General features: G+C 38.2%; 1 protein-coding gene across 1 annotated transcript in view; it reads right to left on the minus strand.

Moving 5' to 3' along the window:
- Nucleotides 1–23,210, minus strand: part of adamts3 (ADAM metallopeptidase with thrombospondin type 1 motif, 3) — a 90,523-nt gene that overhangs the window by 54,378 nt on the left and 12,935 nt on the right. The window contains exon 4 of the mRNA XM_008336198.3: nt 16,623–16,779. Within this exon, the coding sequence (XP_008334420.1) occupies nt 16,623–16,779 (157 nt within the window). The remainder of the gene's footprint in view (nt 1–16,622; nt 16,780–23,210) is intronic.

The raw sequence follows: 23,210 nt of genomic DNA on the forward strand, positions 1-23,210 counted from the left end.
CATGCGATGTAAATGCCCAAGCCACCTCAGCTGACTCCTCTCGATGTGGAGGAGCAGCGGCTCTACTTCGAGCTCCTCCTGCGTGACAGAGCTCCTCACCCTATCTCTAAGGGAGCGCTCTGCCACTCTGTGGAGAAAGCTCATTTCAGCCACTTGTATCCGGGATCTTGTTCTTTCGGTCAGGAACGTAGATCGACCGGTAAATCGAGAGCTTCGCCTTTTGGCTCAGCTCCTTCTTCACCACAACAGACCGATACAGTGACTGCATTACTGCGGCCACTACACGCTCCATCCTACCCTCATTCGTGAACAAGACCCCCAGATATTTAAACTCCTCCACCTGAGGCAGGACTTCCTCCCCAACCCAGAGGGTGCAAACCACCTTTTTCCAGTCGAGAACTATGACCTCGGACTTAGAGGTGCTAATTCTCATCACAGCGGCTTTACACTCGATTGCAACCCACCCCAGTGCATGATGCAGGTCCTGGTCCGAAGAAGCCAGCAAGACACATCATCCGCAAATCCGGTGGCTACCGTACTGGACCCCACCCGACACCTGGCTGCGCCTAGAAATTCTGTCCATAAAGATAATGAACAGAACCGGTGACAAAGGGCAGCCCTGCCGTAGTCCAACATGCACCGGGATCAGGTCCGACTTACTGCCGGCAAGCGAACCAAGCTCCTACTCCGATCGTACAGGGACCGGACAGTCGAAAGCCTTTTCCAAGTCCACAAAACACATGTGGACCTGTTGGGCAAACTCCCATGAACCCTCAAGCACCCTGTGTAAACAGCAGTGGTGAGAAACTGCTTCCCCTTCCTGAGGCGCCGGATGGTTTGCCAGAATCTTTTCGAGACCAACCGGTAGTCCTCCTCCATGGTCTCCCCGAACTTTTCCCAGACCCAAGTATTTGCTTCCGCGCCCCCCCGAGCCGCAGTCCACTTGGCCTGTCTGTACCCAACCAGGCTCGGTAGGACTCCTTCTTAAGCTTGACAACTTCCCTTACCTCCGGTGTCCACCACCAGGTGCGGGGATTGCCGCCACGACAGGCACCGAAGACCTTACGGCCGCAGCTTCGGACAGCCGCGCCAACAATGGAAGTGGAGAACATAGTCCACTCAGACTCGATGTCTCCAGCCTCCCTCGGGACCTGTTCAAAGCTATCCCGGAGGTGGGAGTTGAAGGCCCCCCTCACTGGGGATTCCGCCAGATGTTCCCAACAGACCCTCACGATACGTTTGGGTCTGCCAGGTCTATCCAGCTTTGCCCACCGTAAGCGGAGCCAACTCACCACCAGGTGGTAATCAGGTGACAGCTCAGCCCCTCTCTTTACCCTAGTGTCCAATACATACGGACAGATGTCAGAAGACACAACTGCAAAGTAGATCATTGACCTCCAGCCTAGGGTGTCCTGGTTCCAAGTGCACTGATAGACACCCTTATGCTTGAACATGGTGTTTGTTATGGACAAACTGTGACTAGCACAGAAGTCCAATAACAAAACACCACTCGGATTTAGATCGGGTAGGCCGTTCTTCCCAATCACGCCCCTCCAGGTGTCACTGTCGCTGTCCACGTGGGCGTTGAAGTCCCCCAACAGGACGATGGAATCCCCGGGAGGAGCACTGTCCAGTACCCCTCCCAGTGTCTGCAAGAAGGCCGGGTATTCTACACTGCTATTCCGCCCGTAGGCCGAAACAACAGTGAGACACCTATCCCTGACCCGAAGGCGCAGGGAAGCGACCCTCTCGCTCAGTGGGGAGAACTCCAACACACGACTGGCAAGCTGGGGAGCTATAAGTAAGCCTACACCAGCACGCCGTCTCTCACTACTCTCTCAAGGAGTTGGGTCCCAGAGTCCAGACTGTGCGTGGATGTGAGCCCGACTATATCTAGTCGGTATCGCTCAGCCTCCCGCACGAGCTCAGGCTCTTTACCCCCCAGCGAGGTGACATTCCATGTCCCTATAGCCAGAGTGGTTGTCCAGGGATTGGGCCGTCGGGGTCTCTTCATCAAGGGGGGGTTTGAACGTTAAGCCCCCGGCAATATAGCTCCTACGTTCATTCGGCTACTCAAACCCCTCCACCACGTTAAGGTCGCGGTTCAAGGAGGGGCACGCGGGCAGCAGTCGCCACTAAATCTAACTGCACCGTACCAACCCCCCTGAACCTTCCTGCAGGTGGTGAGTCCACTGGAATGTACCAACCTCCCTTATATATAATAATAATTGTAATTATCGACAACGCTTTTCAGTTATTTTCAATAAGTTTAAGTCTGAAATAGTGCTAAAATCACAATGCTTTGGGGGATAAAAATTCTTTATTTAAAAAGATTAATGAACCAATAAGTGTCATAAAAAGCTAATTAAGGTGATTATGAAACCTCAGGGAGACGTGCAGTGGCACACTGCATCAAAACTAATGAGAAAAGGTTCTTAAATCAGTGGCTATGGCTAAGTATGGAACTGATGAAAATGTTATTCAAGGATCCTATGTCTATTATTAAAGGATGAAATATCAAAAGAAAAAATACCAAACCAATATGCAACACTACCACGCTTTTGTTCAGTAAAACTGATGGACTTTTCTTTCCCGTGCATCTGTTTGCAAGGTAATCAACACACTGTTGATTAAAAGTTTTCTTCTTTAACACCAAAACGTCTGATGCTGGTCTGATCCACACCACATGAAAGAAATGGTACTAAAGCTACTATTCCTACAAACCTGATTCAGAGTTAACATCTCCATTTCTGATGCCGTTGAATAACATGCTTCCTGTTGCTCCACCATGACTTTTTGTTTGCAGCTAATCGTTGGATATATATGGTTTGTTAAATAATAGCATGTAGTCAGTGTCTGCACTCTAAGACCATAACTTCCAACACAACAAGGAACATGGAGGTAAAAAAAAAAGTTTTTCTTTTTACCATAGAAGAACAAAATCCACAACACAGTGGTGTCTAAACCAAGCTGTTCTTGAGCTGCTGGTGATGTGTTAGCAATTAATTTACTGAGTAAGAGAATTCTTTATTACCAAGGGCAATGAAAAATTGCACCACAATTACATCGACTTTTACGACCGTCTTAGCACCAGACCTTTAATTTCCCTAGCCTCAGAACAACCGAACATGAGCGGTGACAGCAGGCGTAAAAAAAGCACTAATTACCAATTATGTAGCTTAAGTAAATGAAAAGAAAATGCTGGATAAGATGTTTGATTCTGTGGTTAACAGACGATTTCTACTACTTTGTGTTTTCTTTACGACCCAACTAAAACTATTAAAAAGCTTAATTGTAGGGTATTGCTTATGATTGAAGAGCCTTGAGCCTTAAATCAAGGATTTAATGACTGAAAGCTCTTTTGTTGAAATACAGTATAATATATATTTGGAGTACTTAAAATACAAAATATAAAAAGTATTATTTGAAAAAAATAAATCTTTGACTTCTTTCCCAAAAAACTACCTACCAAGTGTTTAATGAACTACATAAAAATGAAATCATACATTTCTTAAATTTAACTGAGAACGTAACACAGACGATGTTGCAACTATGTTTGTATAATATCCAACACACATCATTTAATTTCCTTACTTAGTCAGATGATGTGTATTGAGTAGAAGACCTTTAACCTTTGATACCAGTTTTCATAGGAGAATTTAATAGGTAGCTCACTGATATCAGTAGACACAAAATTGGAAAAAAAGAAAAAAACAAAACAAATTGAATGCATTATTAAAAAATATGCTGCAAAGTATACAAAAAGAAATGATTTGGTGTTGAGACGAAAACAGTGCAGGGTGAACATTCTGTCATGTCACTTCACATTTCAATGTTATTATCACTGTTATTTCCCACTGGCATTTGTTGTATTGCAATAAATGTACCGTAATTCTAGTATATATTATAGCATAATGGGTTGGCTGTGAAACCGGGGAGGCACTTTGGGTCTTATCTACATACATTTTGTATGGTTGGGGATGTAAAATATAAAAAGAGCAGATACAAACACAGTAATAGAGAAGGTATTTCCTATGAGGCCCACATATTGATAATATGCATAATCATATCATATCATAATCTTATATACTGTACTAATGATTGTCTATGTAGCTATGTTAAACCCTGATTCATAATATATAATATGTTCCTTGCTATAATTTGACCTGCATGCTAATTTGGGCTAACATCAGTCAGACGTAGGTCAATATGACTCTCCAGCAGATGTGCCAACACTAAAACTAATGACCATGAATCTGTCTATAGATTCCGTATTCAACAAAATGACTAGCTATCAGTATGCTAACAGAGTGTGATTAGTGACTGGAGTATCAGATATTTTCATTTTATATGAGATCTAATGAGAGATAAGTAAGAACTGGGGGTTGTTTTATCCACTGGCAGTGCTGATCTGTGACAAGTTTAGTTTTCAACATGAAAAACAAAGGCAGTCCTGATGCATCACTCTACAGTATTCTTACTCGTCATTATTTTATGTTAATTTGTTAATAGAATGTGATCAATTCAACCGAACCCACACATTGCACCTTTAAAAACAAGTCAAGTTTCAGTCATTTAAATTTGCTCAAGGTAAGAGTCAGAAGTGTTGTTACATAAACAATTGTTTGTGTTTCATTTACTGCTTCCGTGTGTCCACTGAACATCATTTACTTGCCTAAAATAACCACATAATCACACTCCAAATGAGGATTCAAATGTTCCACATGCAAACTACTAATTATTTTACAAAATCATGTATTTGTTATGTTGTGTTGTGCTGAACCTGCAGAGTTTAAGTGTGAAAGATGTGGAGAGAGGAAGGGAGAGAGGCAGAGGGAGACACTGTAGGCCTTGTTGGGGTCAGTCTATTACAACATGCAGGAAAACTTAAGCTCCATTCATGGTAGGGTGCAAACTGCCTTTTGGAAGAAATGTTCACTGTATTTCCTTTCAGGAGTTCAATATATTTTGGTGACCTGCATCCATTCCCCTCCCTCCCCCTTTTTTTTTCTCTTGAGAAACAACGAAGCCAATGTCATCGCTGAAAGGTAGAGTGACAAACACAGACAAGTTTTCTGTCCGAGTCAACCCAAAACAACTGATAAAAAAAATAAAATAAACCGAAATACTGGGATGTGAATGTTATTTTTTCTACATACAAGTTGTTCTTAGTCGTTAAATCTTACAAACAACACATCTTGAAAAACAAAACACCGACCAGAGATCTACAATTTAAAGACTTTGCTCAGAAACACACTGTTTCACACACTACTCACTGTAGTTTGGTTTTGTTTTTTAAATTTGACCGGGTCCAATTATCACTTCTACAGCACTTTTGTTTTTGAAGAAATGTATTATATTTACCGCTTCTTTCTTTTTCTTTGTTTCCTGCTCTCTTGATATTTTAATGGTTTAAACCACTGTAAAGCACATTGAGTTTGCCTTGTGTATGAAATGTGCTCTATAAATAAAATTTAATTGAATTATCGTTGCTGGTAGATTTTAGGTAAACATGTTTACTTCTGCAGACAACAAGCGGTGTAATTCTCTTGATATTATTATTATTATTATATTGTTGTAAATATGTTTTCTTTTTTATATTTTGGTATTATATAAACAGTCTATAGAGACCACTCAAGACGACATTTCACTGTATGACCAATGAAGGTTACAAATGAAACCCTTAAATCTTTCAATCCTTAAACCTTAATCAGTTATTTTGAACAATCAACTCATAATGTTCCCTTTTGTGTGTCTCTGTGTGCTCAGCTGCAGCCTTTTCATGAACTGCTAAGCGGCTCATTACAACAGCCCAGTAGCCAATAAGGATGCCCAAAATAACGTATTCATGTTCAATACCTATACCGATACTGCAACTTGGAGTGGATCTGCCGATATTCATATCAAACTCTGCCGATACTGATATCAGTCCGATACCATATAAAACTACAGTATATTGGGTGTTATGAGGTGTGTTCAAAAACTGGAGATAATCCACATCATTGGCAGCTTTTTAGATCGAAAGTGAAAGTGATAACTGCAGAGTTTGCATTCTATCTAGGTTTAAATTATCATTGTTCTGTATAATAGGATGATATTTGGTTATATTATGTTGTTGGTTTGAAGCACATTGGCAAGTTATTCTAAGAAGCAGCAGCAAAGCTACTGGACTTTTTACCTTTGACTGGATTATAACCTACCGCTAAGATGGGTGTCAGATGCAGCTAACACTGCATGCCATCCCTGTCAGACCTGGGTCTAGCTCAAAAGGATATGAATAGATTAACTCTATTTTGGGCTGCCTTCACCCAAAAGTGCACTGACACACACCAGCACAAACATCAGAATTGCCAGAATGTACAGCTTACGACTGTGAACATCCCGGAGCAGGCTAAGGGTCTATAAAATTAGACCCAGATGTTCTCATAACGTGTCCCCAACCTCTGATCATTGACTTGGGATCATAATTCTGATTTGTGTCTTCAAGTGTGCATATATGTGAAACTCTGCTATGCTGGTTAATCAATTTAACACTCTTTGCTGCATAAAGCCACACAAAAATGTTGTTTTTCCAACTTGAGAAGTAATGTCTTCCGTTTTTCTTTCCTTGAGGCCTTTTACTTAGCATGCTACATCACATCATATCTTTTCTCACCTACAATATTCCCACAAGGACATCTTTCTGATCTGCCGCTACCTTCAAGGCAGCATTTCATAAAGATCAAAGCAAAAAGTGCCAGCCTAATACCGTGTCTATAGTTCGTTTTACCTCACTTTACCCCGGTTAAAATCAGTGGTCTCAGATGCCATCTTTGCCGTTTGGGATATGATGTAATTCTGCAGCTAAACAACCAATTAACTACACACATTTCTACCATATTGACCCCATATTTGGGAAATTGTTGTGTTAGCAGCAGATATGCTGTTAACAGGCTGCCCCTAGCAAGTACCAACCATGTGGTTCCTCTGCGAATTGAACCCAGGAGTCTCTGCTCTCTGCTTCCGAGGCAGGCGTACTAACCGCTACACTATGGAACCGACTAAACAAGTGATTCAGAGACTCAAGCATCATTCCAGTTCTACCTTACACTTACAACTCTAGCTAACTGTTATCACTGTTAGCTAGAGTTTGTATGCTACTCATTATTTATTGAAACTGTGTCAGTTAAAGATATACTTGAAACTGATTTGGATGTGATGTAGATTATTTTATTTTTTATTAATGCAACATTATACATGACAATGCGTCAGAAGTTTACAGAACACAACTTTGCTACTAGAAAATGAAGACACACAATAGAATGCCTACTGTTGATGCCTTTTTGGTACCAGCATCGATATCTAATGTCTCTCCTCTTTTGTGTCCACATTTTGTTTGTTTTTTTTTCCAAAGTAGCACAGTGATGCATGTGGTTAAATCAATTATTAGGGTTAAAGCTCGTGGCCTTAGCATGTCTGAGCAAACTGTGACGCACAGAGGTATAAAACAATGCCTTGCAATGATAATTAAGCACAGGACAAGTAATGCTCTGTTTCTTTGAACTGCACTCACTCCAACCATTTTTGAGCATTGCTATTAGAGCTCAGGAATGCTACCAACATAAACAGATGCAATCCTGCTTCTTCTTTATCAGTGGGGAGAATGCTCTCGCTCAGCAAGTTACAAGAATTCAAAATATCTGTCTCTCTCTGGCAAGCAAACTGAGTGAAATACAGTGACATATATGCATGAGCCCCTTCTTCAACAGAGTGCACACAAATGAGCCTTTTTGAATCAAAAATTGTTTGGAGCTGCCAAGGTCTTTTCCATCCTGTCTCTAGATTCTTGGCCTGAACGTGAGCAGATAATTTTCACCAGGTTTTGAATGGAAAGAAGTCATCAGACATTTTCAGCTCATACTTATGAAAGACATGAGGTCATGTGGAAAATATCCTCCCACGAGATGGATCATCATTGAACAGGGATGGGTTGAGCAATCAGATGAAGCATGATCACGATGTATGATGATTGTTTGAATAACATTTGAGAGGGAGTAGTGTAACCTGCTGTTGTATCTAAATGATTGTTTTTTGTTTTTTTAAAAAAACAATTGTTTTTAGTCACACACACACAGAGCTCACACACAGTCTAACTGGAACCCTCATCATTAACTTCAGTTCTATTTAAACCACATCCTTAGGAACAGGGTTCTACATCATTAGGACCAAACCATGCAACTCTTGAGGATCAGCCATTCTAAAACACAAATGAGGAGAAAGAGGTAACATAAGTACATTTGCACAGAATCGGACTCTTACACATGCACACACACACTGCTGTTTACAAACCATTAGCTGCTGGGCCATCTTCATTTATAACACTCAAACGAACATGATAACTTATATCTCTGAATTAATGAAAGTAAATTGCTTTTCTTATCACTACCAGCACTCCTGCACTCACAGACCGTGACTTAAAAATACCAGTCGGCAGAATGTTTTTATTCAAACTAAAAACATTTTCACCTGTCATCTCTATCATATTTTTAGCCTTGGACTAATTAGTGCCTTTGCAGCCTAATTTGTAACTGCTAATGAATTGTTATGTAAACATGTCAACCTATTTCCAAGATTTCTGTAATGTAATTTCAGTGGGTTTCTAATTGTAGGCTATTAATAATATGCATAAAATAAAGATTAATTAACATGGCTGGTAATTTATTGAAAAGAAACCACTTCTGAGTGATAGAGGTAATTGTTTAGCATGTGCAAAAACTGCACATAATATTGTATATTTTATTTAAATGTTTTATAGTGTATCATAGGTCATATTTCACACATTGAGTCTTTGGTTAATCAAACTCAAAACTTTACCTCTATCTTTTTTTTAAATACTTGCTTTGTACTAAACCTTTAGACCAAAAATCTAGTTGTACCGTGATGCTGAAATACTGCAAGATTTCTTCATTGACAATGTTACAGCTGTCTACCCAGAAGTCACCATTTATCTTGTGACACATGATTTGCCTGTACCACTGTGTGTCATCTATTGCAAAAGAACTGAAGTCGGGGTTTTTTTTCACTCTCTCCCAGACAGGGAAACCAAAAAAAATATTCGCCAAGCAACAAGCAACCTTTATCAACACTTTTCACCAACGCCACATCTTGTGAGAAAAAAACCATTGGGATTATTTTTGGAACAACACTGGTGGACCTTTAACAACAGGCTGTCGTAGGTGCTGAAAGTTAACTGCAGAGATGGCTCCTTGGACATTCACACATTGAACATTTTCTCTTTTTATGCATTTACCTAACCAGCGATATATTTTGCACAGTCTCTACACTTCATTCGATGACATATGCATATTAATCAATAAAAAAAGTTAATTATTTCAGCAGTGCCTCAGGTGCTACACTTCCAGGGATCCCGATTACAATATTTAAAAAACGAATAACCTCCTCAAACCTCGGAGCTAGTTAATTACTGACTACTGCAATGCAAGGGTCATGTAGTTTTGCATAAAATCCTACTACAGTATCAATAACTGCCCTTAAAGTACAAGTACTATGAACAACAAATACACATTACATAACTACGTAAATACTTAATATGTTGTAATATCTCTCTTGGTCAGAAATTAAAATCCTCCATCGGACCAACAGAATCTAATGTTACTTATGAGATCTATCTCTAACTAGTACAATTCCAACGCTCAAAAAAGTATTTAAAAAATTATTAATTAATTCTGCTCAATGAATTGCATCAACCTACCATATGACCTCATGTGAAAATGGGTCACAGATCAAAAGACAGTTGGTGTAATGATAGCCTTTTTCTGTATGGGCACCCAAACACAAGATGCGTCCCTAGACAAGATGCTTCCCATGTCGCCAATTTCAGAAAACACTATTCCATTTGTCTGTGTAGGTCCTCAGTCATCCAGGTTGTGACATCCAGGGCAACTGGACAGATGTATGTATGCAGACTCTTTTAGGCTAAATACCACACCTTGTTATTGGATGATTCACATCTAATCATCCCTATTGTCATTCCCAGCACACTTCTTTTGTTTTTGCACCAGAGTTATCAACACAAAAATTGTTCACAATGTGATACTGAGCTATGTGATTAAGATTCTCAGTAGGAGTGGAGTGTTCAGATTGTTTTTTAAACTATTTTAGGACTGTGGTTTCTCCAGCACAATCTCTAAGCCTGAAGCTACTGCTGGTAAGAGGAGTGTGAGGTGTGAAATCAAACACAAAGAATAGGTGATATACCTTTCTTTATGCTAATGCATTGTTAACATTACGGTCAATAAGTTGCCAGGATTCTTTTCAAATCATGTAAAATAGCTGCAACTTCAAGATCAAGTGAAAAAATCCGATCTCATAACAACTGTTAAGGTGATCCTTGATTTTGTTTTTTGTTTGTTTTTTTATGAAAATTGTCACATCTTTAGATTTGTTTGTCCTTTCTTCTTTTGGCAAAAATGAAAATATATAATTTTTTTTTCACTATTGTGGCAACCAAACTCGCATGCTAAGTTCCAAAAACCTCAATGATATTTTAGAAAAACAACTACTAAAATTAAAATGTTTAAATAAACATTATCATCGAACCAACACAACCCTAGCCAAGAAGATATCCTGGAGCCAAGCTTTAATCTGATATTATTCTAGGTCCCGGATAAAAGTTGTTCAACACTCAATATCTCTTCTATTAATCTTGCTTCTTCCTTGATGATTATCAGCAGTAGCCTTTAGGTTTTCTATTGCCTTGTTTTTTGTTTATTTTTTGGCATCTTGCACTAAAAATATATTGCCCACAGAAGAGAGGAGCTGGTAGGGTAACCTCAATTACCCTCGAAAACAAAGTAAATCAAAGTTTAGACAAGTCTCTGAAAATTTTTTGGGATTCCATTATTCTCTAGATGGCACGCTATATAGTTCAATTATTTTGTAGGAGTTCAGTTTTATTATCAGTTTAATGTGAGTCTGGTGGTGGGAATGTGCTGGTCTTAACAGCAATTCCCTCAATGACAGCTCGTGAGCTGCCTTCACATCCGTTACACTGACCGTAACGCATTAGCTTTTTGTCATTTGTACCTATTTGTCATTGACAATTTTATTTAAACCATCAAATCAGTACACTGCAAACATTGAATAAATTATATAATAACACAAATTAATTTAATTTCTCCACTTAGGCACAAAAGAAGGTTAAATGGAAATTAATTTGCCTTAACCTCCCCCTGCACCCGATAATGACTTGCACTTTAAAGAAAAGACCGACACCATCACAGAAATGTTTGCCAAAGGAAATAATTGCTTAACAAAAGAAAACACAGGTACATATTATTTTGCAGGGGGCAAAAAGAGAAATAAAATACATTTGGTAGCATTGGTAATTTGGTTGTACTTAGGAAGTTCAGAGCCAAAGGTTTACGTTTTTTTCCTAGTCAAAAATAATTGCTTTTGTTTTGTGCGTCATTGACAAAAAAAAAAAAAAATCCTTTCTAAATTTTGTTCTTAGCTACTTCCTAAGTGTCTTCACATTATTCTTTGGGACAGTGTCATACACATCACTTGTAAGTATCCATTTACATGTGCACCAAACCTGGAGTAGACAGCTGTCTGGAAAGTGGCAATGACTCAGCACTGACATAGCCCTCAAGCTTTACAGTTGACATACAGAGAGTCTGACAGTGATTACAGATTTGACAAGTTAGGAGCTGCAAGGAGAAGCAGTTTCGGGGAAATATAATTAGATAAAGCATTAACGCCATGCTGTGCCACTAGGGGAAGACAGGATCAGAGCTGCGGGGAACTGAGGAAAGTTGTACTCTTTTGAACATGTATGCTTAAAATCATGTCCGACATGAAATAGCTTGAAATTCATTTTGATAAGTGGAACATTCCTTAAACACAAATCACTCATTTTAATGAGTAAGTATATAGATATATGGCAATTAAAAGCTATGGAGAAGGAAGATAAAGAGTCAATAAGAACAAACACTTTAGAAAATCTTCAAATAAAACCTATTTTGCAGCAGAATATAAATACATTTCAATAATTTAAGCAGACACTATGCTTTTGAGAGACATTTAAATTGTTGTGATATTATACAGCTGTCTGAGCATAAGCCCTTGGTCAGTTGAATAAATCAGACAACTAGATTTGTACAAAATGCTGTTTCACCAGCAGATTCAATAACACACCTGGGCATTACATGGTTCGTAGCCACTTTACACCTCTAGTTGAAGTACTTCTGCAATACAGAAAACACAGTTCAGTTTAGGAAAAATAGAGGCACAATGGTAAGAGTTAATAAATGTTACAGCTGTTAATTTGGTTTTTCTCTGCTACGACTCTGATGCTTGTGACATGTGTCACAGTTGAAGAAAAATAACAGCAAAAAACCCACTGGCCGCTGGGAAACAATGAATTGCATTTTTCTTCAGGAGTCACCCGTGGCAAAAGAAAATACAACAACACACCCATGCATTACCATGGGAAACTGCTGAGAATAAATACTTATAATAAATAAATAAATTTCAGGAGGACTACAGGGAAAACCCGACGTACAACCACGATGGGGCAGCACCAAAACTATGGAAATGGTTTATTGCAGAAAACAACAGAAAGAAGACATTTCCACCGGGTCCCCATGTAAATCTATGTGATGATTACACACATATTGGAAACTCCAGAGTACAGTATTAATTTGTCATTTTCTTCCTCTCCATCTACTGCTCTTCATCTCCTTCACTGAATTTTAAGACAGAAAGTGCCTGTGGCAGCACCTGCAGTGATGAAGATGTACAATTCCTTGGTGTATTCTGGTACAAATTTACTTTCTGACTTTGGTATGGGAGAATGGCTGCCAATGGAAATTACTGAATTTCTGGAGTTTTGGATTTACGGAGGGAAACTTATCGTCTAAAAGTCCCCAGACTGATTAATCACACATTTTGCAAATAACTGCTGTCATCACTGAAACCCTTATTTATAACTCATTGAATCGGCATAATTACTTATAATTACTTATAGAATATTTCACACTACTGATAAAACTGTTCTTACAACTGTGCTGTTTACACTCTAAACAGCCTGTGTTTTTTCTGTGAATGGGTCATAGTGATGTACTGCTCACTCTCTCTGTTTCCTCCCTCCTATTCCTTCTCCCTCAATTCACCCTTTTCTCTCTTTGCCGAGGCACATGACTAAACACCAAGTCAGGTTTTGCTGGAGGTTATTTCCTGGGGAAAAGGGAGCTTCTTTTGTTGTGATTTAATTTGATTTTATTGTATTGTACTTCTATATCGTATTCGTATTTCTATTGTTAATATAATCTCAATAAAATATTCCCTATTCAAGAATCCATCAAGCCAAATGTTTTTTTTTTAAATAAATATTCTTAAATACTTCACTAGTCTTGTCTTTACTAGAAGCCTAGAGTAATGAAGCTGCCAAAAAATCCATCATTTCAGTAAACCATTTAGCTGGAGGTGACGTGAAGAGGATTACAGTGGTAATTAGGGAAGAAGGAGATATACATCAAGCTGCTGCTGCTGCAGGACTCAACAATGCCTTTAACGCTCTGCTAATACTGTGTCAACAAATCAGTAGAAAACTGGCAGTAGTTTCTAACGGTTAAAAATTAGATATAACATGTGTTATCAATCTCAATAAAAGCACAAAGGAAATGCAACCATTGTGTAACATGACGGGCACACAGCCACACTGATTGATTGACTTAGAGCCTAGTTCAGGGGCCAGGAACCTATGGCTCACGAGCCAGATGTGGCTCTTTTGATAACTGCATCTGGCTCTCAGATAAATCTTAGCTGGTACTTCTTAACACAATAAATAATACATAATTTTAGCTGATATTCAAGCATAATGTTACAGAACTCATAGTGTTAAAATAATCTTTTTAAAAGAAAAACATTCACGTGTATTTGCCGTAATATCTTTGCGAAAATATAATTTTTTAAGTTACTTCTTAACACAATAAATAATACATAATTTTAGCTGATATTCAAGCATAATGTTACAGAACTCATAGTGTTAAAATAATCTTTTTAAAAGAAAAACATTCACGTGTATTTGCCGTAATATCTTTGCGAAAATATAATTTTTTAAGTATAATTGCGGTAAAATCATCAGCTTGGTACGTCATCTTTTATTTCTGACATAAAAACTGAAAATAAAGTTAGTCCATTTTAGAGCAAAACACAGAGACAGGTCTGGCGCTGAAAATATAAAGTAAAAAATTAAAAAAAAAAAACAGCAGCAGTGTTGCATTTAATGACCGTACGATAAATTAAGATTTTTCTAATATGGTGTGTAATAAACTCTGTTGTATGGCAAGTGGAACCATATATTTATTGCTCTGCTACACATTTTAACATTATTCTTTTGCCCTAGAGCCAATCGCATCAAAACCATGGAGCACCAGAAATCGCATTAATGGTAAGAAATATTTTATGTTTGGATAGTATAACAACGTTAATATTTTTTTAAATAACTTTTATAACTTCAGAAACGTTATTTACATTCAGTTGTATTCAGAGTAAAAACAAAATTGTATGGCTCTCACAAAAATACATTTTAAAATATGTGACTTTTTTGGCTCTCTCTGCTGAAAAGGTTCCCGACCCCTGGCCTAGATTGACTAAGAGCCTTTTGTGTTGCTGGTTTTTTTTTTTTTTTACGGTACATAAATCTCACATGTTTGGGCGTTGACACAAATGAAGATGGAAAATCATTGAGTTGTGTGGGCCTACCAAATTTGTGCTCAAAATGAAGATGGACTGTTTGAAAACCCTGCTAGTCAAAGATGAAGCTGCGGCTGACCTGGAGATGATCGACCATTGTGAAGAGGACAAACTGAAACCTGCATTTAGAGAAGGGACCATTGAATTCTGGAAAAGTATGTTAATAAAAAATGACCAAATGCCAAACGGACTACGCTTGAAATACTGTCAATGTTTGGATCAACATACTTCTGAGAGTCTGTTTTTACTGCCCTGAACCACATAAAATCAACGTCTCGATCTCCTGTCTTCTGACAGACATGTAAAGGAACTGCTTAGAGTGGCAACAACTGACTACAAACCAGATTTGAAAAGGACTGTTGAGGGCAAGGAATGCCAGAAGTCCCACTAAACAACATGCATGGTAAGAGAAAATGCTATCGTAAATTATTATAGTTTTGTTCGTAGACATGAACTAAACATTGAATTGAGAGTTTGTTTGTGAGACACAGTGTTAATCATTGTTCTGTGCAGTCAATTTTTGTCATTATCATGTTAATGTGTGACATTTACAATAAATCTGGCAGAGCAGAGGTTTGTGTGTGTACAAGAGAGAGTGAGAGAGTGAGGAGAAGGGATGAGGGGCAGTTTGTTTGTACCCATGTAAATTATGTGGCTCTGTAACACTGACCACCTATTAGCTACACCTAGTTTATAGCTACAATTAGCCATGGCCTGTCTCTCATTCTCAAATATGTAGCATACACGTATAATTGTGCACTGATTTCAATATATAACATTTCAGGCAACCGTGCTTCATATGTTTAAATTAGCATTAATTCAAGTTAATACACAGCTGTGCTCATCATCTAGCTAGTTGTTACAATCATGAATTTTGTAATGGACATGGTGTGCTGTCATTTTAGCACGAAAGCACTTTCCTAGAACTTCCTGTTTGTAGACATTGTCACTGTAACAGGAAATAAAAGCATGTGAGCCCAAGAGTATCTTGTCCAAGTACACCACAGATCCACTCAATTTCTGTCAACCACATTCATTGAAAGTGGATTTCAATGAAAATAAAAAAGGGGCCAATTCTTTCAGGAATTGATTGTTCTTTATAAAATATGAACGTCTTGTTCTTTTTACCCCCTTCACTGGAGGAAGTGGTCCTTTTTTTTTACTGTATCACCATGACACAAACCCACACACAGATGCCAACCCCCCTGTGACCAAAGCAATCAGTGCTGCTTCATATTAAGTCAAGCTTTCTCTATATTAACAGTTTGTGTACAAAAGAGCTGTCAGAGCGGAGAATTGCTGCACGCTGCTCGTGATACATGTTCATGTACACAATGCAATTTAAATTGCAACTCTTGACTCTTGGCCTTTCACGGCTAAGGGTTCCTGCTTCCCAATGAGATGACAATGAAAGGCTCACTCAAAGCCATAGGCATTTGATATTTACAGTTTTAAAGAGTGTTCTCATGTGGATGGTAGTTGTCAAACGCTGTCATTAAAGAACAGAACCCCAGACTCAAGGATACTCAGAATAGAAGCTATTAACAACAACAATAGTTGTTAACAATAACAAAATCAATCTACAGCTTTTACCATTAACATAAATCGGTTGCCAATTAGAATTTGAATGTTAAAGTTGTAATAAATATAGCTTTATTTCTGCATCCTCGAATTTCTTTTTCAAAAGTACGTTTGGATATTTCCAACAATTTTCTGATCTTCGTTGAATTGTTGGCTTTTGAGAATCCAATTTATTTACAACATACAGGCAGATCTACAAAACCTGACCAAAACAGCTACACAGTGAGTGATACAGTGGCATCAGAGATGTATGAGTGCACTGCAGTGCTTGTTTGTCCTACCTTGCAGCTGGTAGTCTGCTGAAATGTCAGAGGGAACATTGCGCACGGATGATCTGCGGTACACCACATGGACCCTGCCCTGTTCCTCCTGCTCTTGGGTGCCTCGTTCCAGGGGCTCAATAAAGTATTCGTCTGAATCAGTGCGAATCATCCCAGCCTATAAAACAAATCAAAACAGCCATAACTATTTATTCATTCATTTATCCTCTACAATCATAGCAGCCATTGGGTGAGTGAAAGAGTGAATGAAAACCAGGTTATTGATTTATGAATTAGTAAAACATATATATACGTATATATCCAAACTGTAAGTGATATAAATTTAACATAGGCTAAAATGTCGTGGTCTCAGTACAAATTCTGCTGAGACAATAGTGAGCACGAGTGCATGATGAAAGTTTCAGCTGCACTAAGAGACAGTGCAGGTCCAACTATCCAGACGACCAAGCAATGCCAGAACTAGTACATGCATTGAATTTTTGAATCATCTGTCACCAGAAGAAATAAATAATGATAATAATTGTGTTTTGAATGACTCATTAAACACGCAGAACTTTTGCTCTCTCATTATAAAGAATATAAACTTTTAAAGCCAAGCTTTAAACTGCTTCTGATGTGATGAGCTTTTGTATTTCAATCATGTACTATTGTTAATTATGTTCATTATTTCCGGACATAAGAGTTCCGGACAGGACTTCTGATCGAGAATGCTGAATAATCAAATATGGTTCCAGATGAATCCAGGGGCTCTGGGGCTGATGTGCTGAGACATTTGAACTTTAAAAAGCAAAGATTCTTAAGAATTTCATAAAAAGTCAACTTATTACATCTTTGCAGTACCTAGAAGTAATGGCAGTTAATTAGGTGGATCTGCAATTTAATAACTTTCACCACTGTTTTAAATGACTTATCAATGACAGAAGGAGAGAGAAGACAGAAGGCAGAGGGTACAGTCGGCCAAGATCTTGGAAGATCTGACCAGTGACATTCACGAGTCTTTTCCACATTAAGTGACTGATTGAAGCATCGCCTTTTTTGGTCTTTACGGACAATACCCCTGTGTTTTTTCTTAGCAGTCACGCTGCAGCTGCTGCAGGTAAACAGGGCTCTATATCGTTAGCGTCACACTGGTACAGAATAGCTTAATAATATCTACCTGCCACACATAGAATTCCTGCAATACATAGTCAGTCATGTCTGTGGTTAAGGTAGAATTTAAAGCTTCACACTGTCCAGCCAACACAATATGTTACAAACAAACTGAATGCAACTCCTCATTGAATGAAAAGTGATGCGATAAGGCAGAAATCACACACCTGAGCATCCTCTGAAGCTGCACAAAAGCAAATGGTTTATGGGATCCATGTTTCCTGATAAATCAATAGGTACCTTCCTCAATTGCTGGTACTTTCCCATACATATTATTGTACCTTGGGTTCTTCTAAAATGTGGATACAATTTTTTTATGCAATTCTACACATTACCTTTACCAGTCTGTTTTCTGCTGCACACACTGCTAAAATGAGCGGTTTATTGTTGTGTTTCTTATGTGTCATCTAGTGGAGTTCTAGCTGTGTTGGTAACCACATGTGTGTTACTGTGCACCTGTGTTCAGACGGAGCTGCCTCTCACAGCACTCTAAAGGAATTTGCCCTGCTCTTATTTGTCCAGTTGCTTGGTCCAGCTCCACTGCTGCAGAGCTACAGACCTGTAGACCTCACCTTTCTCTGGCCTCTTCTGTAACACTGCTAGACTGTGCGCATAAGTTGCTACGCAACCAGAACTGGCAAACCACTAATTTTCAACTCTCGGAACGACACTGCCCTCGTGACCCGCACCAACAACACCTGCTGTCTGCAATGTGTTCAGGTAATTATATTCAAAATAGCCGTTCAGAATAGACTTTGCCTCTCTGCTGTTAAAATCATTAAATTAAACCCAGTAAAACAATTTGTTCATGTAAACGGTGATTCATGCAACTCCACATATTTCATGGGTTCGGTTTTTTAAGGTAGTAGGTAAGTGCGCTGGTCCACAAGTCGTGGTCCATTGTACGTCATTTTACTAAAACTAAAAGTCATTTTTAAAAGAACGCCCTGAGCAAGGATGAAAAAATAAAAAATTCAACAAAAAATGAATTCCCTAATGAAAACAGCACTTGCAGTAGTGATTCGCCTCAACTTGAAAAATAGAATAATGATGATTTTCCATGAATAAAGTCCTTCATAGACATGAATAAAGTTTATTTTTTTCCATTATACATAACACCAGAACACTCAAACTTTTCTACCCTGCACAGAACCAAAGCAACACACCACACTGTGAAAAAAAAAACTCACAGTTAAAAGTTTAAATCCCTCTGTTAAGATTATGATTACCTGATAGACTAAGACAGGAATGGGTCCACGAGAAAAAGTGAGTCTTCTTTACAGGAGGTTCATGAAGGTTTTTAAGTACCTATTGCAGATTGCACAAGTCCAGTTTTTTGCATTCTCAAAGTCATGCTCGCATTTCTCAAAGACGCACAGCAATATTCTTCAGATTTCACCTTTAATTATTTAAAGAAGCTTTGAGTCCTTGGACAGAACATTGGACTGTTGTTGGTTATGCCTCTGCAGTGCAAATAAGTCACATTGGGGACCTGAACCCTACACTTGCAATAGAAGGAATAAATTATCTCCACACCGTGGCTTGAGTGGTAGAGAGAGGTCAAACGCGGACTGAAATAAACGTATTTATTCAAAACACTTGAAATGACACAAAGAATATCTAAAAACTGTGCTGCAGACTACAGATAAGTTTTATTTTTATTCTTGTTTTTCTTATCGTTCAGTGATAGTCTTTACACCAGAATAGTTTAAAACCATGATAAAGTTCTCATCTGCCAAATCAACTTTGGATCTACTGTTTCAAGTTCACACAATCCATTCAATTTTGCTTATCTGAGGAATTAAATAACTATGCCGACTTCAATGTATTAACTAAACATTTTCTCCTTTTAAATTGGTCAAAGCAAAAGTAATTTCCTACCACCGGAGCAGCCCTGGATTAACAGATTAAATGCAAAAAATTTACCTGTTTATAAAAAAATCAATCAACTCTTCAGCTTGTGTTAGACATTATAAGATTGGCTGTTTTGCAAATTGACCTGATATATGCCACATGTTAAATAATTTATCTTCTACTGACTGATCCTTTTCTCAGCCCAATGGGAGTTGGAGTCGAGGGTGAGGTACAACTCGGACCTTTCCCCAGTCTATCACAGCCTCACACGCGGAGACAACCATATGCCACAAAAAAACATTCACATCCACCTCCACAGCTTGTATCAATTTAGAGGTAACACGTAACCAAATCCTGTTTTTCGACTGTGGGAAGAACTGAAGTCCCAACAGAAAACCCACGCATATACAGAGATAATATATAAACAATAGGCATCTCGACAACCAGTAATCTGTGAGGCTGCATGGAAATTGCAAACCTGTCAATTGAATTGTTATTCTTCTGTCAATAACCTGCATCTAACATGACAGATCTTGTATTATTGGTTTTCATATAAAATATTCTTTTCAGCTGTGAAGAAGTTCATGCTCCACTAGAGAACATTTTATGTCATGTAGATTTTCCAAGCGGTTTTACATTATTAACCTCTGCTTCCTGTCACCTATGCTCATTGGCTCAAAGTGTCTTCCCGTGACATGAGTTATGTAAAATCCATTATGAAGACAAGTACGTAACATATATTCTCTTTTCTGCCAGATTTCCTTTACTATTAAATCAATGAAGAAGTTCATTTAGTTAGTTATAATGACAGACTTTATCACACTGTCCTACAGAATGACCACAGAGACACTTTAGGTAAGCTATTAGGTCCTTGAACCACATTTCTGGGATTGATTGCAAGTCACCATTGTGCTCCATCTTGTAGCAGAGCTTCTAGCATTTAGCATTGCATTTGTGGTTAACAGGTTTAATTTTTGTGTCTTTTTTTCATGTGGCATTCTCCAAAGGATTTCTTCTAGAAAAAGCTTACATTATTATTTACTTGCTTCACATGTATTTTGTTTTTGTTTTGTTTTTTTGTCATTTTACTATTACTAGCAGTTCTCCATTAATTGAAAAATATTTCATTTAGTACAAAGTAGGCTGGTTCGGTATACTGGTAGCAAATAGGTACAGGTGGGCTTCGAGATACGAGTTTAATCCATCCACAACAGCACTCGTGTGTTGCCATTTTCCCCATTAAAAATAATTTAAAAAAGAGTTAATTCGTTCCAGCCCCTCAAAAAAAATACTATTTATTAATTAAATTAACCCCCCCATTTAAACATCAGAAACATAGATATAAACAAACATATTGATAATATAAAATAATAATAATAATTAAGATTTTAATTAACATTTCATATTATTGTTATAAAATGGGTAAAATAACCAAGTGGGGGACAGTTAGTTTGACAGAATGCACAAAGAAAATGTACATGGTGAGGAATAAAGTACTGTACTGACAGGGAGCATTGACGTGTGGTGAGGTTTATGACTGACAGCGCTGAGGGACTTTGGCCCATTGGGTAACAGCTGAACATCACTGCATTTATCTGTTTAAAAAATGCAATCTGAAAAGGTGCTGTGATGTTCAATCCTGAAGAAGTTCTTTGTTGCTTAACTTACAGTCGATACACATCTGGATGTCCCACATGTGGAGTCTTGAGTTTTCAGATCTGACAACCAACATCTGACCAGCCTCACTGAGGGCAGGACAGGAAGAAGCCTATGACTGACAGGCTGACTGACACAATTGTCAACTGTGCTTTCTTTTCTAACAGTTACAGAACAATTTGCCCTGGTGATAAACCTGAGTAAATGCAACTTTCTTTTGAAAGTTCACAAAGTGACGATGAGTAATTAATAACTGGATAATTAATGCAGCTAGAAGATGATGTAAGTTACAATTAAATGACAAGATGATGTCCTTTATGGAGCAGCAGACCTTAGAATTCCAGTTAACAGCCTAGTTAATTAGGTTTCCGTTTCAAGTAAACACAATAAATGTCAAACACAAACACAATTGTCATTGCTATTTAGTCTATTTTGCAGATCTATTAAGTCTGAGCCAAATTTGATAGCGACTAAAATATGCATCTGATTATCAGATCAAAAATCGTAGCTTTTACAGACCAGAACAATATGATAAAGATTATCCTGCCAGATGTCTCATTAACAGAAATATAATCTTTAGAGAGAGATAAAATTTGTTTAGAGAAAAGGCTTTCTCGTCCTCAGTCCCATAATTGGGTCTAAAGCTGTACAAAATTTGAAGCACTCTATTTATGCCAGACCGAAAATGATGAAAAACACGTCTGCTATGTCAAGAATTTTCAGTGGCACATTTTTTTGTTATTCTACTTCCAGTGATGCCTTGTGTCAAAAGAAACAATGACAGGTGCCAAGTGGAGGTTCAGCCAGTTGGTACCCAAACACAACCCTCGAAAACGGGATCAAGAGCCCTGTGTTCCATCAGTTTAATATCCCCAACATCAGCCGCAGCCAGGCAGACAGCAATCGCTCGCCAACAAAAACATATGGGATTCAGCTGAAGGGCTCCAGTTTTTCAAAAACAGTCTCTTTCAGTCTAAACTTCTTAAGGAGGTCGGTATGAACGTGCTTTCGTTTTTTAAAAAAGAAGGTAGTTGAGGTACTGCAACATTGAAAAAAAGTCTGGATTCAACCAGGACACTGCCACCTTTCAACCTCTGTGTTGTTCAAAGGTGTGTTTGCTTTGAAAAATTTGTGCGAACCTTCGTCATCATTACCTGCGAATTTCATCTCCAGTATTTAAGGAAATTTAAGGGGAAAAAATACATAAATTAGTTTTCAATGATTTGCAGAGGGAGTGTTTTAAGTCTCAGTCTAAACCTATTTGATGAATGGTTTTCCTATAATAAAGGGTTAAAAAAAATCACAAAAAACAAATACATTATTCTGCTGTACCTATATGAAATTTGCATTTTTAACACATTAATGTGACATTCAAGAGATTCTGTGGTGCTGAGGGCAAATGAAGGTGTAGGTTTTGGTCAGTGAGAAACAATTTATTATAGGTCTGTCATTATGTTTTGCTTAGGGAGCAAACATTTAATGAAGGTTTGGGGAAGGTCGTGAGAAGAACTCCACACACACTTTAAAATAAAACATCACGCTGCTGAAAGGCCCTCAATGTGTGTCTGAAAGGACAACAGAAAATGTGGGCTCTTGCAGTTTTTATAGGTCTTGATTAAAATTAAAACACATAAATATCAATAAAAGCTCCCTGGAAACATAGACTGAGCTCAAGCCGTCGGCTGCCAAAAAAGAAAACCTGGAAGAAATAGTTGGCTTTGCATATCTTGGTGTGCCTCTCCTCATGAACCTCAAACCATATACCCAAACAGCTCTGGGGTCAAGCCTCTGCAACAAGCCTTGGCTAAGTCAACAAGGAACATTAAGAACTATTAGTGAATAAAACTCTTGTGCCTGACTTCACTTCACAGCAAAGAGAAATTCACTGACTTTCTTTCTTAATCAAAAAGAATTTTGTCTTAGTCCCCC

This window comes from Cynoglossus semilaevis, chromosome Z (assembly GCF_000523025.1).
Source record: "Cynoglossus semilaevis isolate Cse_v1.0 chromosome Z, Cse_v1.0, whole genome shotgun sequence".
Classification (NCBI taxonomy): domain Eukaryota; kingdom Metazoa; phylum Chordata; class Actinopteri; order Pleuronectiformes; family Cynoglossidae; genus Cynoglossus; species Cynoglossus semilaevis.